This window comes from Rhinoraja longicauda, chromosome 6 (genome assembly GCF_053455715.1).
Source record: "Rhinoraja longicauda isolate Sanriku21f chromosome 6, sRhiLon1.1, whole genome shotgun sequence".
Taxonomy (NCBI): Eukaryota; Metazoa; Chordata; class Chondrichthyes; order Rajiformes; family Arhynchobatidae; genus Rhinoraja; species Rhinoraja longicauda.
The window spans coordinates 30,912,484-30,938,903 of NC_135958.1; the positions used below are offsets into that span (position 1 = coordinate 30,912,484).

The following is a 26,420-nucleotide window of genomic DNA, read 5'->3' on the forward strand; positions in this document are numbered from 1 at the left end:
AAACATGAGTGTCTCATAATTGCAGAAATCAATTAAACATCTGGTGTTCCCAATATATATTTTAACCAGATTCATTGCATGCAATACATCAGTTTGATGGAATTTACAACATAATTAAGAATACTATTAAAGTGAAATGTGAACAAGGTTTTTTTTTCTATCTCTCTTGGTTGTATTTCACGTCAGTTTAAGACATGACTGAGCAAGGTATCAGCCAGCACATGTCACCATAGTAGTTGTTAGGCTTCTGCACTCCCAGAGACCTTGAGTTTGGATCCCACCACACACTGAGGGAATTTAAAGTAAATTAAATAAAATATAACAGCATAGCTAATAGTAAAACTAAAACCAAGACAACTGACAAGAAATCAACATTTGCAAGGTCTATTAGGATGCAGATCCACTGTTCAGAATAGGATTGCTCTATCTGTGACTGTAGACACAATTTGATTATTTATTGTCCTTCGTAGTGGAAGCCAGTTGGTTCAATGACAATTACGGATGGGAAACAAATCTTACCTTTGGTAGCACTGCCTACATCTACAAATTACATAACAAGGGGTAACGCAAGGCTCAGTGTTGGAACCCCAGCTATTTACAATATATATTAATGATTTGGACGAGGGAATTGAATGCAACATCTCCAAGTTTGCAGACGACACGAAGCTGGGGGGCAGTGTTAGCTGTGAGTAGGATGCTAGGAGGCTGCAACGTGACTTGGATAGGTTAGGTGAGTGGGAAAATGCATGGCAGATGCAGTATAATGTGGATAAATGTGAGATTATCCACTTTGGTGGCAAGAACAGGAAAGCAGACTATTACCTGAATGGTGGCCGATTAGGAGAAGGGGAGATGCAACGAGACCTGGGTGTCGTGGTACACCAGTCATTGAAAGTAGGCATGCAGGTGCAGCAGGCAGTGAAGAAAGTGAATGGTATGTTGGCATTCATAGCGAGGGGATTTGAGTATAGGAGCAGGGAGGTTCTGCTGCAGTTGTACAGGGCATGGGTGAGACCACACCTGGAGTATTGCATACAGTTTTGGTCTCCTAATCTGAGGAAAGACATTCTTGCCATAGAGGGAGTACAGAGAAGGTTCACCAGATTGATTCCTGGGATGGCAGGACTTTCATATGAAGAAAGACTGGATAGACTCGACTTGTACTCGCTGGAATTTAGAAGATTGAGGGGGGATCTTATAGAAACTTACAAAATTCTTAAGGGGTTGGACAGGCTAGATGCGGGAAGATTGTTCCCGATGTTGGTGAAGTCCAGAACAAGGGGTCACAGTTTAAGGATAAGGGGGAAGTCTTTTAGGACCGAGATGAGAAAGTTTTTTTTCACACAGAGAGTGGTGAATCTGTGGAATTCTCTGCCACAGAAGGTAGTTGAGGCCAGTTCATTGGCTATGTTTAAGAGGGAGTTAGATGTGGCCCTTGTGGCTAAAGGGATCAGGGGGTATGGAGAGAAGGCAGGTACGGGATACTGAGTTGGATGATCAGCCATGATCATATTGAATGGCGGTGCAGGCTCGAAGGGCCGAATGGCCTACTCCTGCAACTTTTTTCTATGTTTCTATGTTTCTAAGGCTGGAGAGTGAGTCTGGCAGAGGCACATGGATATGCAAGGAATGGAGGGGTGTGGATCACGTGCAGGCAGAGATTAGTTTAACATGGCATCATATTCAGCACGGGAATTGTGGGCTGAAGGGCCAGTATCTGTGCTGTACTGTTCTATGTTATATTGTTAGACATTGTCTTTGTTCTTAACTCATCAAATCCAGCAGAGAGGGCAGCACAGTGGCACAGTGGTAGAGTTGTTGCCTTACAGCGCCAGGGACCCAGGTTCAATCCTGATACGGGTGCTGCCCGGTCGGAATTTGCATGTTCTCCCTGTGACTGCTTGGTTTTCTCCGGATGCTCCAGTTTCCTCCCACATTCCAAAGATGTGCAGGTTTGTGGGATAATTGGCTTTGGTAAAATTGTAAGTTGTTCCTAGTGTGTAGAATACTGCTACCGTCCTGTTGCACTAACCCCGGTCATTATGAAGTGCTTTGAGAAGCTGGTCCAGCAGCACATCAAAGCCAGCCTCTCAGCCACTATCGACCCACACCAATTCGCTTACAGATCAAACAGGTCTACAGAGGACGCCATTACTACTGCCCTACACACCGCACTGACCCATCTTGAGCGGCAGGGCAGTTACGTGAGGATGCTCTTCATAGATTATAGTTCAGCATTTAACACGGTCATCACGGACAGACTGGTTTCTAAACTAACTGATTTAGGACTCTCCCAATCTATCTGTAACTGGATTAAGGACTTCCTGACCAATCGGCCCCAGATGGTCAGATTAGGCCCCCACACATCCTCCACTCTCACAATCAGCACCGGCTGCCCACAAGGATGTGTGTTGAGCCCCCTTCTCTACGCCCTCTACACCCATGACTGCACCCCCACTCATCCTACCAACACCATCATCAAGTTTGCGGATGACACGACTGTGGTTGGACTCATCTCAGGAGATGACGAGACAGCCTACAGAGATGAAGTCCAAAAACTGATAGAATGGTGTGTGGAAAACAATCTGGCTCTGAATCCTTCCAAGACAAAAGAACTCATAATAGATTTCCGAAGACACAATCCGGTCTACACACCACTGCATATCAGCGGGGTTTGTGTGGAAAGGGTCCCTGCCTTCAGGTTCCTGGGCACGCATATTGCTGAGGATCTCTCCTGGACCACAAACACCATAGCGGCAGTCAAAAAGGCACAGCAGCGGCTCTACTTTCTGAGGATCCTCAGGAAGAACAACCTGCAAGAGCAGCTGCTAGTGACTTTCTACCATTGCACCATTGAGAGTGTGCTGACGTACTGTATTTCTATGTGGTACACCAGCAGCTCAGAGGCAAACAAGAAAGCCCTTCAGAGGGTCATCAACTCTGCAAAGAAAATCATTGGTTGCCCACTGCCCTCTCTAGAGGAACTTTACTCCCGTCCGCTGCCTCAACAGAGCAGCCAACATCCTGAGGCATCCTTCCCACCCTGGTCATCAGCTGCTCCAACTGCTGCCCCCTGGTAGTCGGTTCAGGTCCATTACATCACGGACTAATAGACTCAAGAACAGCTTCTACCCCAGCGTCATACGTGAGCTGAACACTGCCAGACACTCACATAAAACTGAATGGAAGGAACGGAACTGATCGGAACACTGTCAGCTACTTGTCAGAAAACATAAGCCTCAATTTAATACATGTTTACATCCTACTGCACTTATATTGCTTAACATTTGCTAAACTTATTACATGTTACACCCGACCACACCTTATATTTAATTACATTATTTCTTTCATTTTTTTAAAAAACGGCACTATCGATGCATTTGCAATATGTTAGCTCTCATTGCTGTGCAATAACTAGCTGTCTTGATTGCACTGTACACTGCCTTGACCGTATTGTAATTGTTTTGTCTATATTGTATTAGAGGTCAGTTTGTTTAATTCAGTAGATTAGGTTTATTTAGCTTGTTATGGATAAAGGTTTATCCTTTGTACTGTCTGCTGTGTGTGATTGCATTGTCTGGACTGCTTTAATTTCGCTGTACTTTGTGCAGTGACAATAAAGGTTTTTTACATTTTAACATTTTTTTAGTGTACAAAGTGGTCGCTGGTCGGTGTGGACTCAGTGGGCGTGTTTGCATGCTGTATCTCTAAAATCTAAAGATGGAGGAGATTTAACCCATCAAGTTAGTTCTGACTCCTGGCAAAGTAATCCCTCAGTCCCATTCCCCCTCTACTTATTTTCTTGTAGCCATGTACATAACTCTTTCCAATCCATTTAACTCCCCTTTGATCCTTTTGCCATTCAGCAGCACTAATGGATAATTTACAGAAAGCAATTAACCTTTGGAAGATTGAGGGGAGGTGGGTGAGACCTGAATCACTGAGGATAATTGACATGATTACAGAGATACTGTGTGACCTCAACATGAGATCATCTGAGATCTAGATCGAGCCAATTCATTGGAACTGTGAAACAAATCTTAGTCAAATCTTCTACTTCACAATCAACAATTAGTTCCCCTGGGGAGTTCTCAGTTGCCAAATTATTTGCAAAGCTGGTTCTGGTCGCAATTAAAGTAAATCATTCCATACTTGATGACATTCCAGTGTACAAAATCACCCAAGAGGGCTGTATCATTGTATTAACCCCTTCCTGACTGCCACGATGGTAGCTTTCACAATCTTGTTCTTTATGACATATTGACATATTGATCTTCTGGTTTAAAATGAAATGACTGCAGCTGATTTTGTAGAGGGGGATAAAATACTCAGGAAAAAAAGTGAATTATTTCAACAGTTGCACGTGTCCCAAACCACCAAAACATACCTGGAAACATCCAACTCCATCAACACGAAGCAGCACCCACATTTCACACAAGCCATTTTGCTTCCGACAAACACGGACAATGAAGAAGGTTTCATCCGTTTGCGTGAATCCCATAAAATAAACAGAGTCGATAGCCTTCAAAAATATAAAAGTGGATAAAAGTGGATATCCCAGTAAAGTTAGAACTTCGAAACAAGGTGATAATAATAATAATAATATATTCCTTTATTTGTCCCACACCGGGGAAATTTACAGTGTTACAGCAGCAAAGTGGATAGCAAGAGATCATTCATTATAAATAAAAGTAAAGACAAGGATAAATTGTATTCCTTAGCTGTTACTGTTGACTCGTCTGCTGGGAGCAGTGCTGGTTGTGCAGTCTCACAGCATCGGGAAGGAAGGACCTCCTATATCTCTCCTTCACGCACTTGGGGTGAAGGAGTCTGTCACTGAAGGAGCTACTCAGTGCAGTGACAGTGTCCTGCATGGGGTGGGAGTCGTTGTCCAGCAGCGATGTTAACTTTCCTCTTCTCTCCCACCACCTGCACTGAGTCGAGGGGCAAACCCAGGACAGAGCTGGCCTTCCTGACCAGCTTGTCAAGTCTCTTCCCTTCCGCTGCTGAGATGCTGCTGCTCCAGCAGACCACTCCATAGAAAATGGCCGATGCAACCACTGTTTTGTGGAAGGTCCTTATGAGTGCCCCCTGCACTCTGAAGGACCTGAGTCTCCTTAGCAGATAAAGTCTGCTCTGGCCCTTTCTGTATAGCGCATCGGTGTTTTTGGTCCAGTCCAATTTATTATTGAGGTAAACACCCAGGTACTTATAAGAGTCCACCCTCCCAATGTCCATTCCCTGGATGTTCACCGGTGTCGGGGGACCTGGCTGCGCCTGTGGAAATCTGACATACAGTGCAATGTTTGTACTTGAAAACATGTAATGAGAGAAACTGTGCAATAACTTGCATAAGTTTCCACGTAACACAACATAATTTAGTAAACAAGTAAATCTCTTAAACTTAGATATTTTTACATTATTTAGGATTGCCTCCTGTGATTTGAAAGCTAGACCCTATGAAGGGAAATTCAGACCTGAAGGGCACAAAATGGAGCCTAAAACCTGGTGTCTCTTGTGTACGTCTCAGTGCGGTCTCCTATCTTACACTCTTATACTTAGTGTGATTGTAACTAACGTATAGCATGACTGTCACAGTATTTATAACAGTATGCAAAAAAAAGAATTTCATTACACTTAGGTGTACATGACAATAAAGTACCATTGAACCATTGAAGGGCTGCAGCAGTTATTGGTCATCATTGATTTTCTTTCCATGGTGTTTAATGAAATGTTCCATCCATTATTCTTTAATCTCCTCACAGCACAGCATTTTGTGTCATTTATAACAAAGGAGATATTTTTGTGTAATTTGTGTAAATCTAATATTGAAAGTCTCCAGAAAAAAATATTTCAGGGTCACCTACAAAGTGACAACTGTTATATGCTTCATACTAACTGCCCTGTGTTCCTGGTTCCCATTTTCTAATTTTTATCGTTTATACTTCAGATGCATTTGAAGTTCCTGAAACAAACTATATGTTCCCTGACATTGAAATAAAGCTGCAGATAAAGTTAATCCCTAATTTTGTGCATTTGTCTCATTTAGTTCTTAAGAAACTTTACCTCCCAAAAGGAAAGGAGTCAGATTATTTACACCCATGTGCTTTATCCTTTTGTTCTAAACAGGGGACTGTTATGAAAACATTGTGAAATACATAGTAAAAATAGTATGCTTGAGCTGGTGGCTAAAAATCAGTGGATGAAACTTGTTAATAAATACCCACAGAGAGAAAAATCTGCCCAGATGCTATTCACAGCCCTTTATATGGTCTGGAAATCAAACTCTAGGAGGCAAACACAAACTATGCAATGTAAATACTTTAAAAATAATTCACCTATTTACAAAATTGTGTTGAGTTAGGTTTAATTTATTATACTTAAGGGAGGAGATGGAGAGCTGAGCAGCATGGGGTCAAAATAACAAACGCTCCCTCAATGTCAGCAAAATGAAGGAACTAGTCATCTACTTCAGGAAGTGGGCTGGGAGTACACACTTCAGTCGGCATCAATGGTACTGAAGAGGAAAAGGTTGAGGGCTTCTCGTTCCTAGGTTTGAATATCACCAATAATTTGACCTGGTTCAACCACATCGACACAACGATCAAGAAAGCACACCAATAACTCCTCAAAAGACTACGAAAATTCGGCATGTCTCCAGCACTCTTACCTATATCTACGGGTGTACAATGGAAAGCATCCTATCACGAGGCATCTCAGCTTGCACAGCAAGTGACAAAAAAATCTGCCCAGACACATCTACGAGAAATTGCAGAGAGTTGTGGACAATGCCAAGTCAATCACGCAAACTAGGCTCCCTCATTGACACCATCTACACTTTACACTGCCTCAGGAAAGCTGCTAACATAATCAACGACCACTCACACCCTCTCTCTTCTCCACTCTCCCACTGGAAAAAGGATTGAAAGCTTGTGTGTACCACCAGATTCAAGGATAGCTTATGCCCCGCTGCTGGGTTTAGCAATTCAAGCATGATCAGTTTGAAAATGCTTTGCGGTTATACTCGAATAACAGTATTGCTGGTTTATATTAACTCAAGCAGAGCGATTATTTGGCAGCCATTCCCACATTTCCTCAGTTGTAACAATTAAGGTTGAAAAACAACTAATGTTTGGATAATAGTTATTTTAATATTACCGTATCAATCTGGGTTTCAGAAACTCAGAAGAAATAAACTACACTGATGAAAAGGCTGATCCTAACTCATGATTAAAAACATTGCAAATCTGCAAATATAACTGAATAAAACCATCCTTTTTGGGAGTCCGAATTGTAAGATTTGAGAAGTTTTCCCTCATTCTGAAAGCAACAAAAAACCAAAGAGCTGCAGTTTGGACATTTTAAACGGGAGACTGGGGCTGATAGCGGAGAAAGGCTGCGGTCAGTTTTCCAAGGGACCAGCCACAAAAGCAAAAACCTTACAGCCCAGTCTCTAGGTTTCTGCAAAGCCACGGCCAGAACAATAGATGGGTATTGGCCAAGCAGAAACCTGCGAAACCAGGTCGAAGTCCAGACACTGGGGCGCTGACATCAGCATACTCACAATGCCCCAAGCCTACCTACACAGTTAATCTCGTTAAGGGGGCACAATAGCCCATAGAAAACTACCTGGTAGGTGATGGGAAACCAGTTAAACCCATCACCTCGCAACGAAATACCAATTAACACCATCTGGCCATCCCCGGTACCCCCGGACATAAGCGCAGATCAGAGAGAAAACTCATACATATCTTTTTAAACAAAGAGATCCCAAGATCTGGCGGGAGATAGGACGGGTCAGAATAGTATAACTGGCCACGACCTTTGGGTTTTAAAGGAATGCCAGAAACTCACGCAAGAAGGAAGTCAAACGGATGCAGGAGGAAGAAAAGACAGGCAAGAAGAAGCGAAGTGCAAGAGAGAGGAACCGGCACGCAACTCGAGAAGAAATACTGCAAGAAAACCTGCAAGGAATGCAAGAAACGGAAGGAAGAAACTCAGGGGACAAGCACGACCCTCACGGAAAGCAGCGGAGAAGCAGCACGAACAGCCAGTAACCCCAGTAATAGCCCCATGGTGAGCATGTACCTCGATCCTGCATATCCTGGACATAGTTTAGTGTAGAGGGGAGGGTGGTTTGAATAAACGTGGGTGTGTAAAGGAATATGTGTTGGTCAATTTTGCGATGTGTCGTACGTTCCCCATCTTACAGTCGTGTATATGTCTTGTAGAACTGTGCGTTTTAGAATTCAGAGTAAAAGGTATTCATGTATATGTCTTGTAGAACTGTGCGTCTTATGATTCATAGTCAAAAGTATTCATGTAATTCGGTATGTGTCTTATAGATATGTCTTATAGAACTGTATAAGTATTCATGGACAATAGTCCCAAGCGCTCAATAAAAGCCTTTTCCATTTAAATCCTGGTCTTCAAATCTGGTCTGGTTGAATTTTTCTGCACTATAAACGCTCCTGCATCTAAGTCCAGTGTCTAGAACCGTAAGGGGTGAGTGGGTCGAACCACTCACGGGGAACCAGTGTGCGCGGCCTGGTCAAGGGATCAGAGCAAAGCGATTAGGTCAATAGACAATAGACAATAGGTGCAGGAGTAGGCCATTCAGCCCTTCGAGCCAGCACCGCCATTCAATGCGATCATGGCTGATCACTCTCAATCAGTACCCCGTTCCTGCCTTCTCCCCATACTCCCTCACTCCGCTATCCTTAAGAGCTCTATCCAGCTCTCTCTTGAAACGAACTGGCCTCCACTGCCTTCTGAGGCAGAGAATTCCACACCTTCACCACTCTCTGACTGAAAAAGTTCTTCCTCATCTCCGTTCTAAATGGCCTACTCCTTATTCTTACACTGTGGCCCCTTGTTCTGGACTCCCCCAACATTGGGAACATGTTTCCTGCCTCTAATGTGTCCAATCCCCTAATTATCTTATATGTTTCAATAAGATCCCCCCTCATCCTTCTAAATTCCAGTGTATATAAGCCCAATCGCTCCAGCCTTTCAACATACGACAGTCCCGCCATTCCGGGAATTAACCTAGTGAACCTACGCTGCACGCCCTCCATAGCAAGAATACCCTTCCTCAAATTTGGAGACCAAAACTGCACACAGTACTCCAGGTGCGGTCTCACCAGGGCCCGGTACAACTGTAGAAGGACCTCTTTGCTCCTATACTCAACTCCTCTTGTTATGAAGGCCAACATTCCATTGTCGGGCGAAAACTCGGTGCAGAAACCCCTTACAGAATCATTGTATAACATCTGCTTCATGAAGAGTCACTGTGATTTGGGAAGAGTCTAAGGTTTCAGAAAGAACTGAATATCGGAAACTTTTTGTTATTTATTTTCCAAGAAAACATATGTTGTATTTCATTTCATAACATTATCTGAAGATGCTCCTGCACTGTAGCTCAATTTTATTTTAGAAACTGGAGAACGAGAATGGGAAGGAAAGTTTGAGAAGGGATAAGAAAGTAAGGTCAGGGCCAATAGTGACCGGTGTGAGAAAGGAGGTGAATACCACAGTTAAAGTGTTGTATTTGAATGCGCGAAGTATAAAAAAATAAAGTGGATGAGCTTGAGGCTCAGTTAGATATTGGAAAGTATGATGTTGTGGGAATTACAGAGACATGGCTGCACGAGGACCAGGGCTGGGAGCTGAATATTCAGGGATATACGGCCTATCTAAAAGACAGACAGGTGAGCAGAGGGGGTGGGATCGATCTGTTGGTAAGGAATGATATTCAGTCCCTTGCAAGGGGGGGACATAGAATCAGGAGATGTAGAATCAGTATGGACAGAACTGAGGAATTGTAATGGGTAAAAAGACCCGAATGGGAGTTATTCATATTAGGCAGGAAATGGTTTTGGGTAGACTGATGGGACTGAAGGCTGATAAATCCCCAGGGCCTGATGGTCTGCATCCCAGGGTACTTAAGGAAGTAGCTCTAGAAATCGTGGACGCATTGGTGATCATTTTCCAATGTGCAATAGATTCAGGATCAATTCCCGTGGATTGGAGGGTAGCTAATGAGATCCCACTTTTTAAGAAAGGAGCAAGGGAGAAAACATAAAATTATAGACCAGTTAGTCTGACATCAATGGTGGAGAAGATGCTGGAGTCAATTATAAAAGACGAAATTGCGAAACATTTGGATAGCAATAACAGGATCATTCCGAGTCAGCATGGATTCATGAAGGGGAAATCATGCTTGACTAATCTTCTGGAATTTTTTGAGGATGTAACTAGAAAGATGGACAAGGGAGAGCCAGTGGATGCAGTGTACCTGGACTTTCAGAAAGCCTTTGACAAGGTCCCGCATAGGAGATTAGTGGACAAAATTAGAGCACATGGTATTGGGGGTAGGGTACTGACATGGATACAAAGAGTAGGGATTAACGGGTCCCTTTCAGAATGGCAGGCAGTGACTAGTGGTGTACCGCAAGGCTCGGTGCTCAGACCGCAGCAATTTACCATATACATTAATGACTTATATGAAGGGATTAAAAGTAACATTAGCAAATTTGCAAATTACACTAAGCTGGGTGGCAGTGTAAACGGTGAGGAGGATGACATGAGGATGCGGGGTGACTTGGACAGATTGAGTGAGTGGGCAGATGTAGTTTAATGTGGATAAATGTGAGGTTATCCACTTTGGTGGTAAGAACAGGAAGGCAGATCTGTTTAAGATTTTTTTTAGATTTAGAGATACAGCGCTGAAACAGGCCCTTCGGCCCACCGGGTCCGCGCCACCCAGCGATCTCCGCACATTAACACTATCCTACACCCACTAGGGACAATTTTTACATTTGCCCAGCCAATTAACCTACATACCTGAACGTCTGTGGAGTGTGGGAGGAAACCGAAGATCTCGGAGAAAACCCACGCAGGTGACGGGGAGAACGTACAAACTCCGTACAGACGGCGCCCGTAGTCAGGATCGAACCTGAGTCTCCGGCGCTGCATTCGCTGTAAGGCAGCAACTCTACCGCTGCGCCACCGTGGCGCTGATTATTACCTGAATGGTGTCAAGTTAGGAAATGGGGAAGTACAAAGAGATCTGGGTGTCCTTGTTCATCAGTCACTTAACGTTAGCATGCAGGTACAGCAGGCAATGAAGAAAGCTAATGGCATGTTGGCCTTTATGACAAGAGGAGTTGAGTACAGGAGCAAAGAGGTCCTTCTGCAGTTGTACAGGGCCCTAGTGAGACCGCACCTGGAGTACTGTGTGCAGTTTTGGTCTCCAAATTTGAGGAAGGACATTCTTGCTATTGAGGGCGGAATGGCAACCGGAATGGCGGGACTGTCATATGTTGAAAGACTGGAGCGATTAGGCTTCTATACACTGGAATTTAGAAGGATGAGAGGGGATCATATTGAAACATATAAGATTATTAAGGGATTGGACACGCCAGAGGCAGGAAACATGTTCCCAATGTTGGGGGAGTCCAGAACCAGGGGCCACAGTTTAAGAATAAGGGGTAGGCCATTTAGAATGGAGATGAGGAAAAACTTTTTCACTCAGAGATTTGTAAATCTGTGGAATTCTGTGCCTCAGAAGGCAGTGGAGCCAATTCTCTGGATGCTTTCAAGAGAGAGTTATATAGAGCGTTTAATGATAGCGGAGTCAGTGGGTATGGGGAGAGGTCAGGAACGGGGTACTGATTGTGAATGATCAGCCATGGTCACGTTGAATGGCGGCGCTGGCTCGAAGGGCCGAACGGCCTACTCCTGCACCTATTGTCTATTGTCTATTGAGATATCGCTTGCACAAAAATATTTCTTTAAATAGAAAGAAAATTAACATGCTTCTGTTCCGAAGAATAACTCCTCCAAGAAAATTAAGTCAGAGGAAGCCAAGCCGTTTAACATTCCTTATCAGAACATTGCAGCACATGGATTTAATTTGAGGCCTCACAATATCATTGGGTGTGGAAGATATTTAGAGTGGGGGGAAACAACAGGCATTGCTTGTGTGCTTCTTGAAAATTGGTGAAGCAAAGACGTTTTTCCTGTAACCTGAATTTACTGGTGTATTACCACAAACTTCGGGTCATCCACAAGTTACAGCGGGGTTCTGTTCCTGTGATAGACACAAAGCGCTGGAGTAACTCAATGGACCCGGCAGCATCTCAGGAAAAAAGGGATGGGTGACGTTTCTGGTCGGAACCCAAACCCAGTTCGCAAATCGGAAATGGGGCCACAAACCAAATTCCCAAGTGCACAAGATTCCTGCAGTCCACTTAAAATGGAGCTCAATAACTATCCAAAATGAATGAATTTCTAGGTTCATGGGAAAATGGTGGCGGTTCTTTTTGGGAGGGGATCGTAGGTTCCAATTAGTTTGTTCTTACACGGAGCTGAGGCACTATTGAAAAGGAAAATGGTCACTTTCCATTTTTAAAATATATTCTTTATTCATGAAAAATAAGCACAGGAAATGCAAACAGAGGAGGTCTCTTTCTACATTCATCTCCATCAAATTGATGTTTTGTTGTTGTTCGTCCTTCGGGTTCGAAGATGACCATGACTTCACTTTCAGTTGGAGGATTGGTGACTGTGGGTCCGGAAGTGACTGGTGAGGCCAATCTGGGCCCGGAAGGCACGCCCACCTGTAGGACACAAGTGGATGGGTGCTGCAGTGGAAGTGGAGTTAGCCCGGGCCTTGCGCCCGGTGCGTTTCCTCTGGGCCTCTGCAGTGCGTCTGTTCTCTGCTGCATGGGCTCCTGTGGTGAGCTTGCTACGCCAGGTTGGATGGTCCAGAGCAAGAGACTCCCAAGTGCTGCGGTTGATGTCCAAGTATTTGAGGGACACTTTGAGGCAGTACTTAAACCGTTTCTTCTGTTCTCCTACTGAGCGCTTGCCCTGACACAGTTCTCCATACAGAAGCTGTTTTGGCAGTCGACTCTTGGGCATTCTGACGACATGGCCTGCCCATCTGGCTTGGGCTTTCCGTAGGAGGGTGTGGACGCTAGGGATTCCGGCCCGTTCCAAGACCTCTGTGTCGGGAATTTTGTCCTGCCACCTGATGTGAAGGAGTCTGCGTAGGCAGCTCAAGTGAAAGTGGTTGAGCTGTTTGGCATGTCTGCTGTAGACAGACCAGGTCTCACTGGCATAGAGAAGAGTGGTGAGTACCACTGCACGGTAGACCTTCAGCTTGGTGGTAAGGCTGAGTCCTCTCCAGTCATCAGCAAACAAAAAATCTCTGATGATGGTCTCCTTCACCTTTGTAACAGCTTGCAGGCGCCTGAGGTTGAACAGCCTGCTGTCAGTCCTGTACCTGATGTGTATTCCATCCTGGCAGTCACGGTAGGCATCAGTCAGCATGGCAGAGAAGACCATGCTGCAGAGTGTAGGGGCAAGAACACAACCTTGCTTCACGCCGTTTGTCACTGGAAAGGCTTCCGACTCGTCTCCATCATCTACTGCTTTCACCATCATGCCGTCAAGGAACTGCCGGACAATCGTGATGAACTTGCTGGGACAGCCAAACTTCTGCATAATCATTCCACAAGCCATCTCTGCTGACAGTGCCGAAGGCCTTTGTCAGATCGACGAAGGTCACGAACAGGTCGCTGTGCTGCTCTTGGCATTTTTCCTGGAGTTGGCGTGCAGCAAATATCATGTCGACAGTTCCACGTCCAGCACGGAATCCGCACTGGCTTTCTGGAAGGAGACCCTGCTCAAGGTGTTGAATGAGACGGTTGAGCAGGATGCGAGCCAAGATCTTCCCAGCTATGGACAGGAGGGAGATGCCTCGATGATTGTCGCAAGACTGGCGGTTGCCTTTCCTCTTGTAGATGTGGACTATGCTGGCATCTTTCAGCTGTTGTGGGACCTTCCCTTCATTCCACATGGACTGGAAGAGTTCAGTCGGCTTCTGCATCATGACAGGGCCTCCTGCTTTATACACTTCAGCAGGAATTGCATCTGATCCTGGTGCTTTGCCACAGGAAAGTTGCTTGATGGTCTTTGTGACGTCTTCTTCTATCGGGAGGTTGTCAAGGCCCTGGTTGATCTCCATCTGAGGTAGGTGAGTGATGGCCTCGTCGTTGATATTAGCAGGGCGATTGAGGACCTAGTTGAAATGTTCAGCCCATCTCTCCAGAATCTGCTTCTTCTCTGTCAGCAACTGGGTCCCGTCTGCACTGAGGAGGGCAGAGAAGCCAGAGGACTGGGGTCCATACACAGCCTTCAATACGTCGTAGAAACGCTTGGTGTCGTTTCTACATTCATCTCCATCAAATTGATATGTTCTATTTATAATGTCACTCATGTTTCCTCTGTGAATAACAGAAGCATGAAGCATTTGGACAGTTTATAAGCCGAGACCAAAGCCAGTTACACCTCTAAGATTTCTGATTTTAAACTTAAAGATTATTTTGGCTTCTTTCCTTTATGTAATCATTCTGTGATTCCAATCCCATAATTTCTCCCAAACCTTAGCATGCTTGATTGATGAGAGTGGAGCAGTGGATATTGTCCACAAGTATCTTAATAAGGCATTTGATTAAGTAGGCTAATCCAGAAGATTAATATGCATGGGATGCACAGGGATTTGGTATTATGGATTCACAACTGGCTTACCCATAGAAAACACTGGGTAGTGGTGGAAGAGTGTTATTCTAGCTGGAAGTCTGTGACCAGTGGTGTTTTGCAGGGATCAAGGATCTTCAATTATACTTTATTGTCACATTCTTTGTTTTTCCAGTAGAATCATACAGCAGACCTCAACTAGGCAGTAAACAAAGAGTCACCACATTTCTGGTGCCAACAAAGTTACAAAAAGTCCATCGAACAGTCTATATTTCCGTGCAGTGGAGAACCAGGCCTGCGGATGCCAAGGCCCCCTTCGATCTCCGCGACCCCCCCAACGGGTCACCCTTAGATCTCAGTGACCCTCCCTCCCCCATGCCAGGTCCCACTTAGATCTTGGCATCTGTGCTGGAACTTCTGTTATATGTGTTATATAAGTATAAATGACTTGGACATAAATGTAGATGGGTTGATTGGGAAATTTACAGAAGCCTTCAAATTGGAGAAGTTATGGACAGTAAGAAAGGCTACCAAAGGATACAGTATTATATGCATCAGACTCAGATATGGACAGAGAAATAGCTGACAAGAATTTAATCCAAGCAAGTGTGATGAGTAGTACTTTGCGAGGTCAAATGTAAGGGGAAAGTATACTGTTAGTACAAGGCTCTTCACAGCACCGAGAAACACACGGATCTTGGGATCCATGCGCATGGATCGCAGAGGTAGCAACACAAGTAGATAGAGTGGTAAGGAAGGCGTACGGTCAGGTGCGTTAATTGGTCAGGGGATTGAGTACACGAGTCAGGAAGCTATGCTGCAGCTTTACAATCTTTGGTTGACCGCGTTTGACATTTTAAGTGTATTTCTGGTCACCCCATTACAGGAAGGATGTGGAAGCTTTGGAGAGGGTACTAAAGATGCTCGCCAGAATGCTGCCTGGTTTGAAGATACTAGCTCTAAAGAGAGGTTAGACATACTTGGATTGTTTCTCTGGAGCAACAGAGTTTGAGAAGAGGCCTTTACTGAAGTAAATACATCTATGAGAGTAATTGATAAGATGGAGAGTCAGAACCTTTTTCCAAGAGCGGAAATATCAAAAACTAGAGGCCATTGTTTTAAGAGCAGAGAAGGAAAGTTTAAAGGAGATGTGAGGGGCAAGTTTTTTTTACACAGAGTACTGTAGATAGTGTCTGGAATATTCTTCCAAAGGTAATGGCGGAATCAGATAAGATTGTAGCAATTAGGAGACTTTTAGATGGTCCTTCTTATCACTAACTAGAGAGTAATCCTGACCTGCCATCTACCTCAGTGGGACCCTTGGACCATCTTTAATTGGACTTTACAGGACTTTATCTTGCACTAAACATTATTCCCTTTATCCTATATCTATACACTGTGGATGGCTTGATTGTAATCATATATAGTCTTTCTGCTGATTGGAGAGCATGCAACAAGAAGGCTTTTCACTGTACCTCAGTACACATGACAATAAACTAAACTAAACTAAACAAAACATGGATATGCAGGGACAATGATGAAGGAAATGTAGAATGGTTCAGTATAGTTTGTTCTGACTTCCTTCCACAAACTTAGAATTTGTACAAAAGATAGTACAGGTTCTCTCCAGGTTTCATATCTGTGAACTGTTCATAACCCGTACAGATTGGAAGTCAGAAATGTGGCTGCAGATTCAAACTGTCGATCACCCAAACAATTGTTCATATGCACGAGTTGCATATTTTTAAAGCAAAAATGTATAGGTTCTTGATTAGTAAGGGCATCAAAGGTTAGGGGGAGAAGGAAGGAGAATGGGGTTGAGAGGAAAAATTAGGACAACCGTGATCTCATGATGGAGCAGCCTGATGGGCTGAATTACCTAATTCTGCTTCTATATCTTGTCCTTCCTGGATATTGTTTGGGCCCCAAACATCTTGACTGGTGGTGGGAAGTTTATCACAGTACTGATTTGTTCTTCATCAGTGACAATAAGTCTTCCTATATCAGGAAGTGAGTAATTTGACACACCATGCACACACCCTCTCTCTGACATTTCCTCCAGGCTGATCCAGTCAGGTTCCTGGGGCTTAGATATCTACAGATACAGCAGCAGCAATCTTCAGGACTGTCGTATGAACAGTGTGTAGAAAGGAATTGCAAATGCGGGTATGTGCCGAAGATAATAGGCACAAAGTGCTGGAGTCACTCAGCGGGTCAGTCACCATCTGAGGAGAGAAAGAATGGATGACCTTTCGGGTCGGGACCCTTCTTCAGCAATCTGAAGAACAAGTTGGGCCGAAGGGCCCGATTCGTGTCGTTCAGCGACCACAACTATCACTGCAGACAAAATTCACACAGTTGTAGCGACCATAGAGAATGGTCCAGGTCGTCGAACCCTCGGATTGGCCAGCGAGGTCACGTGGGAACGCGACCATGGGGATTGGTCCAGGGAGCGACATCGCTGATTGGCCAGCGATGTCATGTGCGCGTTTGGCGCCCGATTTAGTAGTTCGGCGAAGTCTTCAAGGAAGACAGTAAGTTTGTAATGGTTGTCCTTTACCTTGTTGTTTAACTCTGTATTCGAATATTGCGGCTGCAATAAACTTCTTCTACAACCAACAAGTTTCGGACTCGCCATATTGGTGACCCCGACGTGATCTGGACGATCACCGACTGAGCAGGAACCCGACGCCTCGTTGACGATGACCGAGCCGGGCACACCGGAGTCAAGCGCCGGAAGCGTTCATCTTCCGTTGTTTTGGACGCACGCACCGCAAGCTTGGTTTATCCACACCGAGGCTCAATTTCATATAAAGAAGGTGTCGGACGAATCCACGAAGTACTACTACCTCGTCAGCGCTCTATCGCCGGACACAACCAAGCGCGTGATGCGGTTCATCGTGGATCCACCTGCGGAAAACAAGTACGAGGCCATGAAGAAAGTATTACTGCGAACCTTCGGGTTTAATAAGCATGGTGGTGCGGCAAAACTTCTGCACCTACCAGATCTTGGAGACCAACTGCCTTCCGTCCTCATGGCCGAAATGATGATGCTAGCCGGTGAGCATACGGATTGCCCTATGTTCGAACAGGCATTCCGCGAGAAACTTCCCGAGGATGTCCGACTGCTGCTCACGGATTGTTCTTTTAAGGACCCCGAAGCATATGCAGCGAAAGCGGACGCGCTCATAGCGGCAAAAAACAAGGCAAGTGGTTCGATCAACAAAGTCTCGACATCAGTGACCACGCCACAGCGACGGCAAGATGGCGCCACGTCTCCCGCCAATTCTCCAAAAGCCCGCCAAAAAGATCCGCACAAGCGCGGCTGGTGCTATTATCACCTACGATGGGGTAACGAAGCCCGCAACTGCCGTTTGCCTTGTACCTTCGCGGGAAATGCCTCGGCCGATCGTACATAGGGGCAGTTACGATTGGCCAGAACCGGCGCCTCTATGTCCATGATCGATTCACGGACACAGAATTTTTGGTAGACACGGGAGCCATCGTCAGCATAGTGCCGCCGACCGACCTCGAAACCAGATCGGGTAAGACAGGTCCCACCCTCATCGCGGTTAATGGCAGCCCAATTCGCACTTTCGGTACACGGAAGATGTCCCTTGTGTTAGGCCTCCGCACGTACGAATGGCCATTCATCATAGCCGACGTCAAACAAGCGATCCTGGGCGCAGATATTCTCTGGGCTTTTTCACTGGTTCCTGATGTCCGCGGTAACGACCTCCGACCCTCAGCCGAAGATGAGCACGTCGCTCCGACAATCGCCTCCTCGCCCAGCCCTACTGTCCAGGCCGTCGTCGCGGCCCCCGACTCGTATGCTGCGATTCTGGCAGAGTTTCCGGAGCTGCTCGTCCAACGTTTTGACACGCCTTCGGCTAAGCACGGTGTGGTCCATCACATCCGCACCGAAGGCCCTCCCGTTTTCGCTCGGGCCAGGAGACTACCGCCAGACAAACTGGTGGTGGCAAGGGCGGAGTTCAGGAAAATGGAGGAAATGGGAATTGTCCGTCAGTCTGACAGCCCGTGGGCCTCGCCGTTACACATGGTCTCCAAGGCATCTGGGGGGTGGAGACCATGTGGCGATTATCGGCGTCTCAATGCTGTCACCACGGCTGATCGCTACCCCATACCGCACCTACAGGATTTTTCATCTGGGCTGGAAGGAGCGGTGGTGTTTTCCAAAATCGATTTGGTGCGAGGATACCATCAGATTCCGGTGCGACCGGAGGACATACAGAAAACTGCAACAATTACTCCGTTCGGGTTGTTTGAATGGTTGCGTATGCCTTTCGGTTTAAAGAACGCGGCACAGGCTTTCCAGCGGCTGATGGACCGCGTGGGCCGGGGTTTACCGTTTGTGTTTATTTATTTAGACGACATCCTGGTCGCCAGCCCCTCCGTGCAGGAACACCAGCCCCATTTGCGGACCGTGTTCCAGCGGCTCCAAGACCACGGGCTCATAATCCAACCCTCCAAATGTCAATTCGGCCTTCCTGCTCTTGATTTTCTAGGGCACAGAATTACCCCTGCCGGCGCCTCCCCTTTGCCCGAAAAGGTGGAGGCTATCCGGGCATTTCCTAGGCCCACCACAGTAAAAGGGCTACAGGAGTTCGTAGGCATGGTTAATTTCTACCATAGGTTCGTTCCGGCAGCTGCACGAGTCATGCGCCCACTCTTCCAATGCCTTGCAGGGAATCCGGTAGAGTTGTTGTGGTCCCCGACCGCTGAGTCGGCTTTTACAGCAGCTAAGGCAGCCTTGGCAGACGCCACCATGTTGGTCCATCCGAGCCCCTCCGCCCCCACGGCCCTGACGGTTGACGCCTCTGACGTGGCGGTGGGCGGGGTTCTGGAGCAGCAGGTCGGTGGACGTTGGCAGCCTTTAGCGTTTTTCAGCCGGCAACTAAATTCGGCCGAGCTGAAGTATAGCGCATTTGACCGAGAGCTTCTGGCTCTCTATTTAGCTGTTCGTCATTTCAGGTACTTCCTCGAGGGCCGCCCATTTGTGGCATTTACGGACCACAAGCCATTAACATTTGCTTTTTTGAAATTGTCTGACCCATGGTCGGCCCGCCAGCAGCGGCATCTGACTGCTATCTCCGAATTTACCACCGATGTCCGTCATGTCGCGGGTAAGCTTAATGCCGTTGCTGACGCCCTGTCTAGACCTGCTTTTTCCCCTATTTCGGCGGTGGACTGCGAGGTGGATCCCCAGGAGCTTGCGGAGGCACAGCTCCTAGCGGATACCGTTTCGACTTACCGGTCCACCACTTCGGGATTGAAGTTGGCCCAGGTAGCTTGTGGGTCGGAGGGCACGAAAGTCTGGTGCGATGTTTCTCTTCCCCGTCCCAGGCCGGTAGTACCGCCCTCCCTTCAGCGCCGGGTTTTCGATGCCATTCATGGGCTGGCGCACCCGTCTATCTGCTCCACCTCTGCCTTGGTAGCAGCGAGGTTTGTCTGGCATGGCCTGCGGAAACAGGTAGCGGGGTGGGCACGTTCCTGCGTGCCCTGTCAGACCGCTAAAGTCCAGCGCCACGTCCAACCCCCCGTACAGGATTTCGAGGTCCCGGCTGTTCGTTTTTTCCACATCCACGTGGATTTGGTCGGGCCTTTACCTTCCTCCCGGGGCTACACCCACCTCCTCACGGTGGTGGATCGGTTCACCCGGTGGCCAGAGGCTTTCCCATTGTTTGATATTTCGTCCGCGTCTTGTGCTAGGGCTTTGGCCCTTCATTGGGTAGCTCGTTTCGGGGTCCCGGCAGTTATTACCACTGACAGAGGGCCACAGTTCACTTCGTCCCTCTGGGCCGCGCTGGCAGAACTGTACGGGTCCAAGTTACAACCCACGACTGCTTATCACCCCCAGGCAAATGGACTCGTAGAAAGGTTCCACCGCCAACTTAAGGCGTCCCTCAGTGCAAGGCTTGAAGGCCCGGACTGGGTAGACCAACTCCCTTGGGTTCTTTTGGGCATCCGGACTGCTCCTAAGCTAGATCTCGGTGCGTCGTCCGCAGAGCTAGTATATGGCTCGACACTTCGAGTACCCGGAGATCTGTTTCCTGACCCTTCAGACCAGCTGCCTACCATCCCATCAGTGTTAGCATCTCTCCGGGAACGGGTGGGCTCCCTGGCTCCAGTTCCGACTTCACGTCATGGGTGTCCCATGGTACATGAACCGTCTTCCCTGAAGGACTGTGAGTTTGTTTTTTTGCGTTAAGATGCCCATCGCGCCCCGTTGCAGAGGGTCTATCAAGGGCCGTTCCGGGTTTTGCGTAAGGGAACGGCTACCTTCACCTTAGACATGTGCGGCAAGAGTGAGCTCGTCTCGGTGTCCCGGCTCAAACCTGCCCATTTGGATCCGGATCAACCAGTCCTGGTCGGTCAAACCCCTAGGAGAGGCCGACCTCCGTTAGTTCCGCTCAGTCCAGGACCCCCCGTTCCGACAGTTCCTCCAGGACCCTCCATTCCGGCAGTTCCTCCTGGACCCCCCGTTCCGGTAGTTCCTCCAGAACCTCCCGTCCCGGCTGTTCCGCCAAGTCCGGAACCTCCGGCTCCTGTGGTTCAGGCTGTCCCTCTCCGTACCCGTTATGGTCGCGAAATCCGGCTCCCTGTTAGGTTCCGCACCTCGGGTTCTGGGGGGGGTCATGTAGCGACCATAGAGAATGGTCCAGGTCGTCGAACCCTCGGATTGGCCAGCGAGGTCACGTGGGAACGCGACCATGGGGATTGGTCCAGGGAGCGACATCGCTGATTGGCCAGCGATGTCATGTGCGCGTTTGGCGCCCGATTTAGTAGTTCGGCGAAGTCTTCAAGGAAGACAGTAAGTTTGTAATGGTTGTCCTTTACCTTGTTGTTTAACTCTGTATTCGAATATTGCGGCTGCAATAAACTTCTTCTACAACCAACAAGTTTCGGACTCGCCATACAGTCAACTAAAAACATGTAAATCACGCCGCGGGCAATATCGAAGGAGATGTTCCAGAGAAACAAGGAATCGCAAATAAAACACACACAAGGTGCTGGAGTAATTCAGCGGGTCGGGCAACATCTCTGGAGAACACGGACAACGGTTCGGGTCAGGACCTTTCTTTCTTCAGACCCTACCCGGAACATCCATGTTCTCCGGAGATGCTGCCCGACTCGCTGTGTTACTCTGGCGCTTTGTGTCGTTTTGGATAAACCGGCGAATCCTGGAATCTTCAGCAAAATACAAAGTGCTTTTTTTTCTCGTTAACCCCCCCCCCCCCAGCCTCTGTCGTTCCTTGTTTGTGCAAGAAACCGGAGATGCTGGAATTCCCAGCAAAACCAAGGGGTACTGATTGAGAATGATCAGCCACGATCAATAGACAATAGGTGCATGAGGAGGCCATTCGGCCCTTCGAGCCAGCACCACCATTCAATGTGATCATGGCTGATCATTCTCAATCAGTACCCCGTTCCTGCCTTCTCCCCATACCCCCTGACTCCACTATCCTTAAGAGCTCCATCTAGCTCTCTCTTGAATGCATTCAGAGAATTAGCCTCCACTGCCTTCTGAGGCAGAGAATTCCACAGATTCACAACTAACTCTCTGACTGAAAAGGCTTTTCCTCATCTCTGTTCTAAATGGCTTACCCCTTATTCTTAAACTGTGGCCCCTTGTTCTGGACTCCCCCAACATTGGGAACATGTTTCCTGCCTCTAACGTGTCCAACCCCTTAATAATTTTATACGTTTCGATAAGATCTCCTCTCATCCTTCTAAATTCCAGTGTATACAAGCCTAGTCGCTCCAGTATTTCAACATATGACAGTCCCGCCATTCCGGGAATTAACCTAGTAAACCTACACTGCACGCCCTCAATAGCAATTGAATCACGTTGAATGGCGGTGCTGGCTCGAAGGGCAGAATGGCCTCCTCCTGCACCTATTGTCTGTTGTCTAAAACACAACGCGGACTCAGCGGGTCTGACAGCATCTCTGGAGGACATGGGTAAGCGACATGCCGAGTTTGAAGAAGGGTCCCGACACCACCCCCCACCCCCCCCCCCCCCCCCCCCCGACATGTCGCCTGCCCGTGAGTTTGGTTCGTTGTCAAGCCCACAGAGGCAGAGTGCAAAGCTTTCATGCGCGTTAACCTGTCTACGCGCTGCACAGATGCACCAGTTACTGCAGCAGTGAGACGTTATTCCAAACTGATCCAGATGATTGTTACATGTGCGATTGATTCCCATGAAGCGTAACTTACATTGGGGTCCCTTGTCAACTCCTGCACGCTTTCCATTTCTTCATCGGTGGACCGAGAACTTTTGTCGAGTCCTCCGCCAACGCTCATCTCCTTCGGGGTGTCCACTTTGAGACTTCCCAGCCCCATCCTCCGTCGCTCCTGGTCAGCCGGGGAGGAGGTTGCGCGCTTCCTGGCTCGGAACAGTCGGTAATGGTAAAGGCACAGGATCACCAGCTTCTTCAGCGTGTGGAAGCGACCCCGGACCGCATAGTGACCGTTCAGAGGCTCGGCCTCCCTCCTCACCACTAACTTCACCAGGTAGATGCAAAGGAATGCCGCGGCGATCGACAGCAGATAGATCATCTCCAAGGTTTGTTCACAAAACGCTGTAGTAACTCGGCAGGTCAGGCAGCATCTCAGGAGAGAAGTTCCCCTTCTGCGATCTTGGCATTGAGTGTACACGCACCGGGCGGGGACTCGTCAGTCAAGTCAAGTCAGGTGCGTTGCATTGGCTTTCAGTGTCGTGGTTAGTCACTCCCCTTTTAAAAGACATTCACAATGAGAAGGAATCAACAACTTGTCTGCGTGTTTCTTTAAGGGGTACGCAAATATGCTGGAGTAACTCAGCGGGTCAGGCAGCATCTCAGGAGAGAAGGAATGAATGGGTGACTTTTCGGGTCTGACCCGCTGAGTTACTCCAGCGTTTCGTGTCTCTACCTTCAATTTGAACCAGCATCCTCCGCAGTTATTTCCCCGCATGTTTCTTTATATGGTTTATTCACAAAATGCTGGAGTAACTCAGCAGGTCAGGCAGCATCTCGGGAGAGAAGGAATGGGTGACGTTTCGGGTCGAGACCCTTCTTCAGACTGAAGAAGTTTCAGACTCGTCACCCATTCCTTCTCTCCTGAGATGCTGCCTGACCTGCTGAGTTACTCCAGCATTTTGTGAATAAATCGATTTGTACCAGCATCTGCAGTTATTTTCTCTTGTACTCTTTATACGGTTATTGTACGTTGCGTTTTTACGTATTTGGTAAAAAAAAAAAAAAATCCACCACCTCCATCCCTGGGTAGAGAAACAGAGAAAATCGGTGCAGGAGTTGGTCATTCGGCCCTTCGAGCCAGTATCGACATTCAATATGATCATCTGAAGAAGGGCCTCGACCGGAAACGTCACCCATTCCTTCTCTCCTGAGATGCTGCCTGACCTGCTGAGTTACTCCAGCATTTTGTGAATAAATACCTTCGATTTGTACCAGCATCTGCAGTTATTTTCTTACACTTCAATATGATCATGGCTGATCCTCCAGAATTCGTACCCTGTCCCTGCTTTCTCCGCATATCCCTTGATTCCATTAGCCCTAAGAGCTATAACTAACTCTCCCTTGAATACATCCAATGAATTGCCCTCCATTGCCTTCTGTGGCAGAGAATTCCACAGATTCACAACTCTCTGGGTGAAAGGTTTTTTCCACATCGCAGTCCAAAATGGCCAACCCCTTATTCTTAAACTGTGGCCCCTGGTTCTGGACATCCCGCAGGCTACTCTATATACTGTCTCAGAACAGAACATACCCAGGAGATGAGTGCTCCTGGTGGTCACAGTCACAAGTTCATAAGTCATAGGAGCTGAATTTAGGTAATTCGGTCCAGTCGTCTCCCCATTCAATCATGGTTGATCTATCTTTTCCACAGTGGTGCAGCGGTAGAGCTTTTGCCTTACAGAGCCAGAGACCCAGGTTCAATCCTGACTACGGGTGTTGCCTATACGGAGTCTGCACTTTCTCCCTGTGACCACATGGGTTTTCTGACTTAATAGATGGTAAGTAACATTCACAGCCGGGGAAAACCCATGTGGTCATGGGGAGAACATACAAACTCCTTACAGACAGCACCCGAAGTCAGGATCGAACCCGGGTCTCTGTCGTTGTAAAGCAGCAACTCTATCGCTGCTTTACACAAGTGCAGAGTAATGATGATATCCAACAAAGGAAAATCCAGCCCTGGCATTCAATGGCATCGCCATCACTGAATCCCTTACTGGCAATATCCCGGGGCTACCATTCAGCAAAAACTGACTGGAGCAGCCATATACACAATGTGGCTACACAAGCAGGACAAAGGCTAGGAATGCAGCAAGCAACATACCTCCTAACTCTCCAATGCTTGTCCACCAACTACAAGAAGTGTAATGAAATAGTCTTCATTTGCCTGGATCATAGTAGCTTCAATAACTCTCAAGAAGTTTGAAATGCACACAGGGCATTCGAGTCTAATTGAAAAGCACCTCATCCCTTCACTACTTCACCATGATGCACAGATAGGAGGGTTGTGCCATCTGCAGGAATCGCTGTAACAACTCAACAAGATTTATTAGACCGTATCTTCATAATCCCTTCCAACCTTTACCTGCTGGAAGTACACGGGCAGCAAGGGCATGGGACCTTCAAGTCACAGATCATCCTGGCTTGGAAATATATTACTGTTCCTTCAGTCGCTGGGTTAAAATCATGGAACTTTCTTCCTAACAGCGTTGTGGTATACACACACCTCAAGGACTGCAGCGGTTCAAGAAGGCAGCTCAACACCACCATCTCAAGGGCAATTAAATGTTGGTTCAGCCTGCAAATTCCACATCCCTTGAATGAATACAAACTTCAACACTTCATCAATAGTGATATGACAGATGCTCCGACCTATTTTGTACTGGAAGTAATACTCGGATTGTGACATGGTGGCCTAAATGGCGGCATGGTGGCGCAGCGGTAGAGTTGCTGCCTTACAGCGAATGCGGCGCCGGAGACTCAAGTTCGATCCTGACTACGGGCGCCATCTGTACGGAGTTTGTACGTTCTCCCCGTGACCTGCGTGGGTTTTCTCTGAGATCTTCGGTTTCCTCCCACACTCCAAAGACGTGCAGGTATGTAGGTTGTACGTAGGTTAATTGGCTGGGCAAATGTAAAAATTGTCCCTAGTGGGTGTAGGGTAGTGTTAATGTGCGGGGATCGCTGGGCGGCGCGGACCCGGTGGGCCGAAGGGCCTGTTTCTGTGCTGTATCTCTAAATCTAAAATCTAAATTATCAAATGGAATCTCAAGCAAGCATTTAATAGATCGGATATGCATTACTTCTGACATTAAGGGCAGCATGGTGGCGTAGCGGTCGAGTCAATGCCTTACAGTGTCAGTGACCCGGGATCGATTCTGACTACAGGTGCTGTCTGTGCAGAGTTTGTACGCTCTCCCCGTGACTGCAAAGGTTTTCCCTGGGTGCACTGATTTCCTCCCACACTCCAAAGATGTACAGGTTTGTAGGTTAATTGGCTCTGGTGAAGATTGTGAATTGTCACTAGGGAGTGGAATAGTGCGAGTGTATTAAGATCGCTGGTCAGTGCAGACACAGTGGGCCAGAGGCCCAGTTTCAGTGTTGTATCTCGAAACTAAACAAATCAAACAGGATAAGATGTTTTTTGAACTAGCGCCAACACGTATAATACCTGCATATATAATCTACACAGATTGTGTACATGCATATAGGTGCAGAAGAGGTTTACCAGAATGCTGCCTGGATTAGTGGGCATTAATTATACGGAGGGTTTGGACAAACCGATTGCTTTATCTGGAATATTGGATGTTGAGGGGAGATCTTGTAGAAGTG

General features: G+C 47.1%; 1 protein-coding gene across 1 annotated transcript in view; it reads right to left on the minus strand.

Moving 5' to 3' along the window:
• Positions 1 to 23,200, minus strand: part of LOC144594854 (rifampicin phosphotransferase-like) — a 120,521-nt gene extending 97,321 nt beyond the window's left edge. Inside the window, exons 1-2 of the mRNA XM_078401767.1 lie at positions 22,786 to 23,200; positions 4,388 to 4,522 (exon numbers count right to left, since the gene is read on the minus strand). Coding sequence (XP_078257893.1) covers positions 4,388 to 4,522; positions 22,786 to 23,127 — 477 coding nt within the window. The 5' untranslated portion in view covers positions 23,128 to 23,200. The remainder of the gene's footprint in view (positions 1 to 4,387; positions 4,523 to 22,785) is intronic.
• Between the last annotated feature and the right edge of the window lie 3,220 nt (positions 23,201 to 26,420).